Source organism: Ceratosolen solmsi, unplaced genomic scaffold, assembly GCF_000503995.2.
Source record: "Ceratosolen solmsi marchali unplaced genomic scaffold, CerSol_1.0 scaffold16, whole genome shotgun sequence".
Lineage (NCBI taxonomy): Eukaryota > Metazoa > Arthropoda > Insecta > Hymenoptera > Agaonidae > Ceratosolen > Ceratosolen solmsi.
In genome coordinates, this window is record NW_011948451.1 from 185,630 (window position 1) to 198,491 (window position 12,862).

The 12,862-nt window shown below is 41.5% G+C and overlaps 1 protein-coding gene across 1 annotated transcript in view; it reads right to left on the reverse strand.

The window, feature by feature from the left end:
- Nucleotides 1–12,411, reverse strand: part of LOC105366613 (myb-like protein AA) — a 21,674-nt gene extending 9,263 nt beyond the window's left edge. Inside the window, exons 1-6 of the mRNA XM_011505113.1 lie at nucleotides 12,165–12,411; nucleotides 5,468–5,793; nucleotides 3,952–4,031; nucleotides 3,865–3,907; nucleotides 2,866–3,287; nucleotides 1,304–1,387 (exon numbers count right to left, since the gene is read on the reverse strand). Of these exons, the coding sequence (XP_011503415.1) occupies nucleotides 1,304–1,387; nucleotides 2,866–3,287; nucleotides 3,865–3,907; nucleotides 3,952–4,031; nucleotides 5,468–5,793; nucleotides 12,165–12,384 (1,175 nt within the window). The 5' untranslated portion in view covers nucleotides 12,385–12,411. The remainder of the gene's footprint in view (nucleotides 1–1,303; nucleotides 1,388–2,865; nucleotides 3,288–3,864; nucleotides 3,908–3,951; nucleotides 4,032–5,467; nucleotides 5,794–12,164) is intronic.
- Nucleotides 12,412–12,862: the final 451 nt, after the last annotated feature.

The window sequence follows — 12,862 nt, forward strand, 5'->3', positions numbered from 1 at the left end:
CCGTTTTAGTTTTTATACTTTCCAAAGCACTGAAATTTTCTTTTTCATAACAAGATGACGTTCTTTCATTCGTTGTTATATTATCAATGATGATATGCTCGTCATCGAAACTCGACAGATGAATCATTTCGAAAATCTTGGGCTCCTCTTCGTTATCTATATTCTCTATATCGGTATTCTTGTAAGTATCTTCCCGAATTTGCTTCCAGGTAATAAAATTTTGCTTCTTCTCTTCCTCACTTTTTTCATTATTCGATTTTTTTTCGTGTCGGCGATTTTTTAGCTTCATTTTTTTCCTTCCATTGGAAATCAATTCTGTACTTTTAATCCGAGGGTCTTCGAATTCCTTTTGTATAAGATTTGTGACGAGCTTCGCGGAGGCCCGCTGAGGTACGTTGGACGGTAAGACTTTGGATTGTAGAATTTTCGGTGGGAATTCATCGGATAGCACGACTAAACGTCGCGGATTAAACAATGCTGGAGGATTCATGGGATCTTGGGAATTAGATTGTCTATAAAGGAAAATGAAGGATTTTATGTCATTCTCTATAAATAGATTGCACCAGTCAATGCCATCGATATAATTAAATACAAATCAAAACAAACCGATTGGAGGCAAATTCTCATTGCCACATTGAATCACTTAATATTATTGTAATTTCAAATTGATTATATTAAATGGAGAAACGATGGTGTTTCTCACATAATCTTGTATTCATTCAAACGTCCTGCCGTTCGAATAAGTCATCCTTGCTTATAAAATTTAACATAATAACAATTGTATACGTAATGGTTATTGGTTAATGAAAGAGAACCTTTGTTTTATAAAATTAGAATGTAACTGTTCATTCGATAATTTTCGCAAACAAAATTTGAATCGAGCATTATTACAAAAAAATCTAAAGACCATGCCTTAAAATTGCCTTAAAATTGCCTTAAAATTAAACATTTTGTAAAATCGTACGATTATGGTTTCGTATCAATTTAGCGTCAGAAAGGGTGAAAATAAAAAATAAAAAAAATAAATAAATACATAAATAAATAAACCAGAAATTAAATTCTCGTACATGTGATTCAGCAATCTACAATGTTGTTGTCAGGACAAAAAACGAAGGGCGGCATTAATAATGCTAATTAAAAGTACCGAGTTAATCAGTACTGCAATAATATCCGAGGCATTACTAGTGTCGCAGTCGTACAAAGTTGAATTGTTTGATAAATAAATGTGAAAGAGAGCGGGTGGAATGAGAGCGAATGATGGGGGGGGGGGATAATAATAGTTCGCCTTTTGCATATATCTTACCTGTTTGAACGATCGATCGGTCGTGATTTCAATGGACCACTGCTCGCAGTCGGCAACTCCTTGTTCGTCTTTCCCGGACGTTTCCTACGAAAATTATATAAAGAAGATAATTAAAGACTAAGCCGTCACTGTACCATAATACCGAATGTGAATCTCTGCCATTAATCTCGTCGTTTTCATTAAAAAATTTGCATATAAACGATGAGAGCATTATTTGAGACTCTATTTTGTACTTTCATCAAATATTCTCAATTGCAATGGGCCATTCAGTGCTTAGTAAAAACAAAATATTATAACAAAATAGACAAAATAAAGCAATGCCTTGGATGACATTGGCCATCTCACATTGCCAAAAATCCTCGAAAATAAAACCAACGATCCAGCAATCACTCGACATCGCCACGTTAATTTAATTTAAAGTTAATATATAAATACCCGGGGCCAAGTAGCAAGGGTTCAACGATTGAATTCCTTCTCGGTTAAGTGGTTAAGTAAGATGGTCCATTGCACGAGCGCAGTTACATCAATTGCATTAAACGGAGAAGAAAAAGAGGAGGGTAAAGAGGCGCGTCGCAAGTTCCGAGAAAGCGCTTTTTGGCTTTAAGCCAGCAGACCCAAAGTACATTTCCGAGTCTTACGACCGGGATTTAATATTTCAAAATGGAAGGAGGATTTCAACGGGCGCGTCCCACGGACTGACTTCCCGAAAGACGGTATTTTGGTTTTCAATTTTCCGTCTCGAGTCGAGATGCTCGATTTTCTCACGTCGCCTAACCCCGCCTGGAAGAAACTTTCTTCGTGGACATTTCATCTTCGATTGAGCATGCGCGAACCCAGCGTCTACTTTGGTTCAATTTATTTTTAAGACCCTCGAGTTAACGGTTTATTTATACGATTTGATAAATTCGTTAAGCCTACGCTCGACTCCTTCTTATCATACCGAATAATCCAGTTTATTATCATGTCGTTACTTTGGTCGAAATTCTATATAATTAAGTCATTTATTTAGCAATTTAGCAATCATAATAGATAGCCATCATAGAGACGCTTAATGCTGCGACGATCGTAAGGAATTTCATCGGAAAGCTTTTATTGTACACTATTTATCGTCAAATTGTCTAATATACGTGGTGCTATGCTAATTTCGTTATATCGCCTCATCAAGTACCTTAAAGTCCTTATTTGCTCCACAATGTTGATTTACCACGCAATCACTTGCCGTAAACTTGATTGGCCGAGTAATGTTAAATAAATGGAATTAAGCATTGCAGCCTAAGGGCTAATGTTTAAAGAGAGTCGATGCAGACGGTAAAGTACGAAGATTGAAAGAAATGTCGTGTGTCGACGGGATGTGTAATTAACAAAATTGCCTCGATTAGCCGAACGCTATTTGTTTTTTTTTGCTTTTTTTTTTTCTACATCTTCTTCTTCTTTTGGCGATGTAAAAATGCACTCGGTCGGACGTAGTGCGAGGGGTATTGGATGCAACGAGGGACCCGGGCCAGTCAATAAATCCACACGAGCTAAAAGAAGGCTAAAATTATGGTTTAGAATGCACTCACAGGACAGGTAGCTTGGGACTGGCGCTGCTGTCGTTGCTCTTGGTGGCAACGGAGCTGGACTCCTTGATCGGAGCCCTGGGCATGAGGGGCGACTGCACTACCGACTTCGGAATGCCGGGCGAATACTTTTCCCGATTGATGGTCCGCCTGTTGCGCAAGATGGGCGCGCGGTACCTCATGCGGGCTTCGAGTCTCTCCTTGGCGACGTTGTTGTTGGTCTGAGGACTGGCGGGAAGCCTCGTCGAGCGCTCCTTGCAGAAGGCGACGTGACGCTCGTAGGATTTGACGCCGAACTGGCGCTGGCAAGTTGGACACTGGCCCTTCTCGTTCGAGCGCATCGGCGCCCCCAACGACGTCACCAGAGAGAGGGTCGACGGCCGCTGCTGCGCACCCTGGACCCCGTGATGATGGTGATGTTGCTGCTGTTGTTGTTGTTGTTGTTGTTGTTGTTGTTGTTGTTGTTGTTGTTGTTGTTGTTGTTGTTGTTGTTGTTGTTGTTGTTGTTGTTGTTGTTGTTGTTGTTGTTGTTGTTGTTGTTGTTGTTGTTGTTGTTGTTGTTGTTGTTGTTGTTGTTGTTGTTGTTGTTGTTGTTGTTGTTGTTGTTGTTGTTGTTGTTGTTGTTGTTGTTGTTGTTGTTGTTGTTGTTGTTGTTGTTGTTGTTGTTGTTGTTGTTGTTGTTGTTGTTGTTGTTGTTGTTGTTGTTGTTGTTGTTGTTGTTGTTGTTGTTGTTGTTGTTGTTGTTGTTGTTGTTGTTGTTGTTGTTGTTGTTGTTGTTGTTGTTGTTGTTGTTGTTGTTGTTGTTGTTGTTGTTGTTGTTGTTGTTGTTGTTGTTGTTGTTGTTGTTGTTGTTGTTGTTGTTGTTGTTGTTGTTGTTGTTGTTGTTGTTGTTGTTGTTGTTGTTGTTGTTGTTGTTGTTGTTGTTGTTGTTGTTGTTGTTGTTGTTGTTGTTGTTGTTGTTGTTGTTGTTGTTGCTGCTGCTGCTGCTGCTGCTGCTGGTGCTGGTATTGATGTTGATGTTGGCTGTTGTTGTTGTTGCTGCTGTTGTTATTGTTGTGATGATGATGATGATGATGATGCTGCTGCTGCTGCTGCTGCTGCTGCTGCTGCTGCTGCTGCTGCTGGTGATGGTGGTGATGATGGTGTTGCAAGGACGACGAGCTCAGCACCTGCGTTAACCCGGATTTTACATTTCTTTAAAGACTCGTGCTTACGGAGATGCGAAGCGCTACGCATAAATCAACATCCGCTTTATGCTCGACTCCGAACATTAAGTACTCGGTTTAAGTCTCTCACGCGGGATCGCTGATGGAAGAGTTGGGTGGCTTATTTCAAGATCGACGATAACAGTCCTTCCTCTTTTCTTATAAATATAAGAATATAAGAATTTATTGTTGGAAAGTGTTTTAGGGAATACAGTTAAGCGGTAAATGCGATTGGAGCTTAGAGTATTTCTTTGAAATGATTGTCGATGTGCTTATACTTAAAATGCATCGATGAAAGATATTCTTACTGAATAATTGGTCGTGAATTTCTAATTTGAATAAACTCGTTGAATGGCCGACCAATGATATTTCAAAATGGCCTGCTATCTACTTTTTAATACCTGTCGTTTTAACGAAGGTAGGAAGGAAGATGGACAAGCGCGCGCGCATTAGGAATAAATGAAAAATCTCAATGACGAGTGCGTGTTATCATCCTATCATAAATATCCGCATCGTTTAATAATAACAATGCTATAAAATAATAATTACACAAGGTATTAATTTACAATATCTACGAGATTAAAATATTAAAGAGTTCACGTTGATCTGCTTTCTTTATCATCTTTTTACGCGAGTATGAAAAAGATGCAAATTTAAACAAAATTTTCCCCAACTTAGTAAGAGAATATTCCATAAATTTCCGGTCCATCTGAAGATAGACATTTCAATATTTACTTTTCTCCATCCACGTACGTATAATATGTAAATGTATATTCTTGCGCCATTAACGAGCGCATAAAACGCGCGGCTCTTAATTTATTATTCTTTAAAATTCAAGTTTTTCCACGAAATCCCGATGCACTCTCGTTAACACATCTTTTTTAAAGACAAAATTTCGGTCACCAATCAGGCGCACCAAAGATATTCGAGAGAATTAGTTTGGCAAAAAGCGTGGATCAAAGTAGCATGTTTAGACAAAACTTTTGACTTTAACCTCACGAAGACACCTCGAGATAAAGCACGCAGGAGTAAATCGAATACTCGAGAGCCGACTAAATAAAATAATCGGTCATTGGCTAAAGCTCTTACTCCAAAATTACTTTCACGAGAGAAGCAGACGAGTTTATTTCAAACGAGGCGATGAATCACTCGGCTCCGTCAGATTCGCGCGAGCTCAGCTTCCGTGACAACAGTCCATTCACCCACCCCCTTTCCCCATCCCCAATCCCGCCATTCCCCCTTGCGCAACAGTAAACCTGCCACACCCCCCGTTTCTCCCACCTCTTCGTTCTGCTTCTCCTCCTCATCCACGTCCCCCTGTCCGACACCAGCGGCCCTCGTGCATCGACGACGACGCAAATCCGAAACGCCGCACGAGTCGCGAGGTCGTTCGTACTCACATTGTGTCCACGTGCGGTACGTATCGCCCTGAGAAACTCGTCGCGCGTCTGCTTCCAGGCATTGCCTGGCTTCTTGCAGGACCTGTCCTCGTGGTGGTTTCCACTGGGACGGCGCGACTCCGAGTGCTGATAGTGGTGATGATGCTGTTGTTGCTTCGGCAGGAACTCGGCGAGCTCCGTGCCCTGGATCCGCTGTCGCGCGGAGTCGAAGGGCTTGCGCTTCTTCGTCGTCGCCCTCTCGCAGATTTTCACGTGCTTATCGAACGAGCGAGGATTAAACTTCCGATGGCATACGCCACAAGGCAGCAGCGCTTCCTGCTGCGCATCTGCGTAAATACGAGGACGTTGTTAATGATCGGGGAGGAGTGGGGCGGGACGACACGCGGACGCGCGACCAGACTCGACATTAGTCCCGGGGATGGTGCTGTAAATTTTTAACGGGGCGATTGGGCGGAATGCGCGTGCTCGGTTATAAGGAGACTCGGCCTTATGATCGCGCGTAGATCGCGTATTTACATTCACTGCCAATGTCACGCGAGCTATGTGTGAGTTTTTAAGAGTCAATGGGCGTGGGTGTACATTTTAGAAACAATCCCGCGCTCGCATTTCCATGTTCATGAGATTTCCATGTCGTTGAGATGCTGAGTAAGACGTAGCTACACAAGGCTTTTTAAATATCGTTTTTCGTGCTGCACGCACTTTTTTATAGGTCGCGAAGGATGCTCCGAGCCGTATTACCAATTTGTGTGAAAATGTCTTGCTAATTTCATGGAAAACAAATCGTGCGACTCGCTTTTAATATTTATTCATTGAACATGCGTCGTCGTTCGAGTATACTTTCCTTATAAATATTATGAATGTGAATTTGTGTGGCAAGCAACGCATACAACTGGCCTCAATTTTTATTTTATCATAATTATTGCTTCTTTTATAATTGTAGATGTTGTAAGAGTATGCGGATGGATGAAAAAGCAAGTGTGATATTATGAAAGACTAGAGTATATAAATTGCCGTATAACGGAGTTCATATAAAATATATATCAAATGATAGTTCGATAAGATTCATCGTAATTTACGGGGCAAATGACATTTATTTTATATCGAATTATACGATTAATTATTAAACACTAATTTAACTCAATAATACGAATTCACTCGATTATTATAATACATAAATATTGTATTTACGTCATTACTTCCATTATATATACGCATAGATAGATATATAAAAATATATATAAAAATATTTCAAGATTTTGGCTTTCGGAGAAGTACAAAGTAAATAATTAAGGGGTGTAAGTGAGATTATTGCGCAATTATCAATATGAATAATGTATTCTTACTAGTTATTTAATTCTACGGAATAATAGGATTCAAATGTACCGATGTTTAAATTTATAATCAAAATATCCTATCCAATTAATGCTTCACCTTACATTTTCAAATGTAAAATTCTTCTATCATTAATGATCGATGTTTGTGATACGATGAATATCACGTAAATCACAAAACCCCTTTATAACAATCATTTTATGAATTATTTTTCCTTATTTACTAAATATGGAAATGGAAAAGAATTATTTAACTTCATCTTCACCTTAAGTGAGTATTTAAGATTTCGTAAAATCTTGTCTAAGCCTATATCAAAAGAGAAGAAGACCTGCGATATTTGATGACATTGCAAAATCAAGGTAAACCTTACAAATTAAAAATTCAACTTAATAGCCTATATATTCATTATAAATTATAAGCCATTTCCTTATCAAATTAAGTATATACTATCTTTGGATTTGCAATAATACTTTTTCTCATACTTTTGAAAAAAAAAAAAATCTTTTATTGTACACGTTCGATCTACATTTTTATATATATATATATATATATATATATATATATATATATATATATATAAAGTATTGCCAACATGTTTCAATTTTCATCTTTTTGCGATTGGTGAAGTGTCCAAAGCCTCTCCAAAAAATATTCATGAAGAAATCAGAAAATGTCGATAACTATAATAATGTTAAGACTATTGCTAAACATATCGAATGAGAAGTAACAACGTAATTCCCAAACGATTACGAAGTATAAATATCTCCATGAGACATTGCATTAGTTCCCGAGAGGAATAAAAGCTCCGCTTGGCGACGAAGATCGAACATCCTATGCTGGATCAACAGCATTAACATTTGTTCTTGCCTCTCTGAATTAGCCTTGGCTAATCTAATGCTCAAATATACTACAAAAGCTCATAAAAGTCTATCCTATACTCATTAATTGCCAATGTCTGCCTCTCTCTCTCTCTCTCTCTCTCGACATTGGTCGTACAAAAGAGGCATGAATAATGCATGTTAGAGAGCGATAACGAAGCTACACAAGTGCCACCGAGATACTCGACTACGTCCAGGTATTACGCAACGAGAAGGTGAGGTCGACGACCGTGGCCAAGCTTTTCGCACGCACACGCGCTCCAGCTCTCTGAAAAATCAAGCGCTCGACTTATCAGGTAAATCGCGATCGATCGCCCGGAAATGCTCACAACAAGAGGAGAGTGCCCGTCGTTATTTTCCTTGGCGCGTGCCAGCCGATTGCGCGATCGGTCTCTCTCTCTCTCTCTCTCTCTCTCTCTCTCTCGTGGGCCGCCAGCACCTCCGGACTCCCAAGACTTTTCCCGTCACCATAAACCATAAACCCGCACCCACGCGCCAACCGACTCGCCATGTTTGGACGCGAGGAGGTGTCCTCAGCGGCCCCAGCCGATCTCGTCAATTCGCTCGCTTACGTGCGCCTCGTGTGTTTATCAACTGGTTGCATTGTGAATGGAATTATGGGACGCATTGTGCCCGGGACTTTCGCGACTCGAACACCGAACTATGCTCCTTTGTCCCCCGTCGACTCGTTCTCTTTCTGCCGGCCATTGTTCGACCAAGAGTCTCTCTCCCATGTCCCTACCACCTTTTCTCCATGCAGCTTTCGGTGATTCGAGGCGATCGTGTCCGCTTCGCTCCTATCTTATCGGCACCTCGCCTCCACCAAAGCTGACTGGAGCCTGACGTTTTAACGAAGGACAGCTACCGAGAATCGAGCCTCGAGGTAAGACAGAGTCGGACGATTTGTCCGCGGCATCGGGCAGCGAGATTCGTTTGTTTAATTTAGTCATTAACCTGATTCGTTCAAATGCATCGTGCCATACCAATCGACTCACCGTACAAATGCTAATGAGATCATATTCTAATATGGTTGCGAAGTAAGTTGCCCGCCCATTAAATGTCAAGCCAAATGCCCCACCCAAGTCATTGATATTGCGAGTATCGGAATCTTGACAGCGATAATTTATCTGATTTTCGTAGTCTAAAAAATTTCAAAGCAAAAGGAGAGTGGCGCAACGTGTCATAAATAAGTCTCGAAATGGATTCGAGTGATTGTTAATATGAATTTGTAAAAATGGAAATACAGAAGTGATAGAGAGAGAGAGAGAGAGAGAGAGAGAGAGAGAGAGAGCCGAAAAGTATTACGAAATTATTGACAATGTGGCGAAGATGGAGAAGCGTTGACAAATGTATTCATCGAGGCTAATTAGTACGTATTGGCATTAAAAAATTCCCTAACAAAAATTATTTACTTGGAACATTAAAAAGATTAATGTGTCGCGTACGGAAGGGTACGCTACGAGAGATGGGAGAGAAATTCATTGTAAAATTTACTGATTGATTGAACATTGTTTAAAAAAGGCGGCCACCGTTGTTAATTATGATGGGCTTTTGCGCTTATGTACGGGCATCGAGCGCACTTGCGTCTTATTGCGCGCACCTCCAATTTCGCTAATGTCCTCGTCGAGAGAGGAAATTGGAGAGTTTATATCGTCCCGATAATTTATCGCCACTTTCGGACAAAGAGGCTCAGCCGAAATAGCGAAAGCTTCGCTCGTTCGCCGAATATTTTTGCTTTTTTCGGCTCATTAAAGGGAGCGAGCGCGCATTCAAGTCCCACACGGGTCTTTTATCCATAAATTCTGCAACGACTCGAGCGCCTTGATTAAAGAGAAAGCTCGCTACGCCGCAGCAAGCATTTTGGCCTTTGCACAGGAAGAGAAAAATAAAGACAGGATGCTGAAGCGTTGGCGAGAAAACTTGAAACGCGTGCGCTTTTTCAATTGCGCGTCGTTACCGAGAAAAACCAAGCTCGACCTTAAGATACACCCAGAGCCGCTGTCGCACGCACACGCATATAGATACTGATAAATCCCGTGTTGGCTGCCGGTTTGATCAATTCGATCAACGATCCAACGAACGGCATTAGGGGTAGTGGCTAGGGGAAGGTGCGGGGAGGGGGGAGGCGCGGGAAGGGGGGGGGGGGGAGGTAGGAAGAACCAATGAATAACAGATAGCCTATACGCACTAATAGTCCTAAAGTCATCCGGAATGCATGTGTCATTCCAAGGTTTTATTTTATTTTTTTTTACTTTATTTTTTTTTTGTTTTTACTTAGTTTTTTTTCTCCGTATTTTAGAATCGGTAGAAAATAGGACTGTCGTGACTCCTTGTATCGGGCCTATTATCATAAATAAGATGCTAAGTCGACGCTTACGAAGATGGCGATTACGAATTTGGGCGTGAATATTTATACCGGTAAACCTATTTCAACAGATTTCTACGAAATTCAATATATCTCTCGCACTTTTATAGATAAGTTTTTTAAAGGCTTTTTCTGTCTTTTACTTATCATATTGTACAGATTATTATTCGTTATATTGGGCCGTTTATTATGGCTTCAACCACTACTCGGCTTTTAAATCACGGTTATAAATCATGATTCCTCTTCGTTTTTTTTTCTTTTCTTTCTTTCTTTTCTTTTTGGCAATCATCGCGCATATCGATGACTCTTAATCCCGTGGCGGCAATGTTATTAAGAAAATTTTCCTTCCGTTTCAATTTCCTAATAAGTTGGATAAATGTCGCTTCGAAGGCCCGGTAAAGCAGCTATTGGTTATGTCTACGTCTACATTCGCAATTCAACGTTTGCGAAAGGTACACAGAATTATCTCTTGCCAAGATAACATTTACATTCGAAGGGGAAAATAATGAATACAATACGCACAAGTCGAGCCAAGTCAAATATTTGGGCATTAAAATTCAAGAAAGGGGTTTAGCATAGGAAAAAAAAAAAAAAAATCATAAAGAGTAAGAAGACAAATTATTGAAGTAACTCGTCACGTACAATTGCGCAACAGCTCGAGCGCTTTCATAAAAATATCACGTTCTCTTTTATCAGAATCAAAGATACATTTAACTACAATATTTGAAAGAAAGAAAAAAAAAACAAGAGAAAGAGAAATGGACGCTTATACCGAAAAGGAAAAGAGTCTTCTTTTCTTTTTTTTTATTAATGCAATACTTATTGATGGAAGTCGAAAATCATAATTTCGACGCTGAAAATAGGCATGTCTTATCGTTTGAAGAAAAACTTACGAGATAAAAGCACAATACGTTATTATATACCACGTATTAAGATATCTCGAGGATAATAAATATTTTCACTTATGTCTCAATAATTCTTATATAGCGCACTACCACCACCACAACCATCACCACCATCAATCACAACCACCACCACCATCACTACCATCGCCATCACCACCACCCACCACCATTACAGAATCATCACATCATCATGGTCTTATATCGAGTAACCATTAATTGTCTGGCGCTCCATCAAAAATTCCATCTTTATAAATACGATTTTTAACTAAAATTACTGTCGCAGTACTACATTGGAAGTGAAATACGTCGAGCCAAGACAGAATCAGGACGGGCACTTACAAAGCAAATAGTACATAAGAATGAGCGTGGAAACGGACGTAAAAACATCGAATTGATAGTATATGATTGCAAAAACCATTGCTTTAAGGGACAGACAATCAAAATTCCCTTTGATTTAAATTGTTAACAATAAGGAAATAACTTATACTTTTATAGGGAAAGTAGGCCAAACGCTCAAAACCACTTTTTCTGAATTCTCTCTCTCTCTCTCTCTCTCTCTCTCTCTCTCTCTCTCTCTCTCTCTCTCTCTACCACTCACTCGTCTCTTATGCTGGCATGTGACATCGACTCTGCACCTCGGCAATTATTTACGATAAAAGATGCAAGGCAACGAGATCGAATAAATAGTCGCCGTTTCTAGAACAGCAACGAGATCTCCTCGGGAGTGCTCGGTGTTATCGTTGAGCGACGACAAGAAGGAGGGCAAACAAATCAAGAGAGGGAGGCACATCTGAGGGACTTCCGGCCTTGAGAACCAGACAAGTTTGCGTGCAAAGACCTTACCATCGCACGAGCTTCTAGCGCGACGGAATTTTCTCCCCAGCAAAGGTCGTCGTAGTCGTAGTCGTAGTCGTAGTCGTTATCGTAGGCGTTGTCGTGATTGTCATTGTCGTGAACGTTTCCGTGGTCATCATCATCATCATCGTCGTCGTCGTCGTCGTCGTCGTCGTAAAATCAGAGATGGACGCGGGGTCGAAAAAAAAGAGAGAGATAGAGATAGATAGATAGATAGATAGATAGATAGATAGATAGATAGTTAGATAGATAGAGATAGAGGTCAATATATCGACAAGGCTCCGATGATACATTATCGGTAGGTCGCCGAGAGCCATAAGGGGCCCGCACTCCCGTGGTTCCCGAAAATCCCCATGGCTCACCGGGTGCTAGGGCGATTACGGGGACCGGGCGGCCAGCTCGGTAGCAGTCGGGCGACTCCTCGGGCAGCGTCTCGAGGCCACGAAAGCTGGCGAAGCTGCTGGCGACGGCGACGACGTCGAGTACCGCCTCGTCGAGCGTCCTCAGCGCCTCGTCCTCGACGAAGCGCGGCAGGTCACCGTCGGCGCCGGCCGCCGCCTTCCTCGACACGCAGCAGAGCATCGCGATACGTGATGCCGTACGTGGTGCGTACGTCGCGTCGGCGCGCCCCGGCTCCACTGAGCTGACCGGCGAGTCGCGAGCTCGTCGGTGCCGCCGACTCGACTCCAGACGAAGATGGAGAGATGCAACGATCGAGCGGGGGGGCTGGGGAGGGGCGACGGAACCGACGAGGTGAGGCCGAGCGCGAGCGACGAGGCGGAAGGGGTTTATTTTCGTCTAGGAATATGGGAGTGCGGTAATTGGCTCGCCCCGGCTAAGCTGGAACTTTCACTCCACACGAGCGATTCCGTGCTCCACCGCCCGCGTCGACGGGGCTTTGAGGTTAGATTTGCGAGCGGGAGTGACGAAGCCTACGCCACCATTACCGCACTTTATTTATAACCGTTCGCTCCATTCCATCGGTGACTTCATTTCCAAGAGATTTTTTATTTATTGTTTTTTCTTTTCTTTTCTTTTCTTTTTTTTTTTTTTTTTTTTT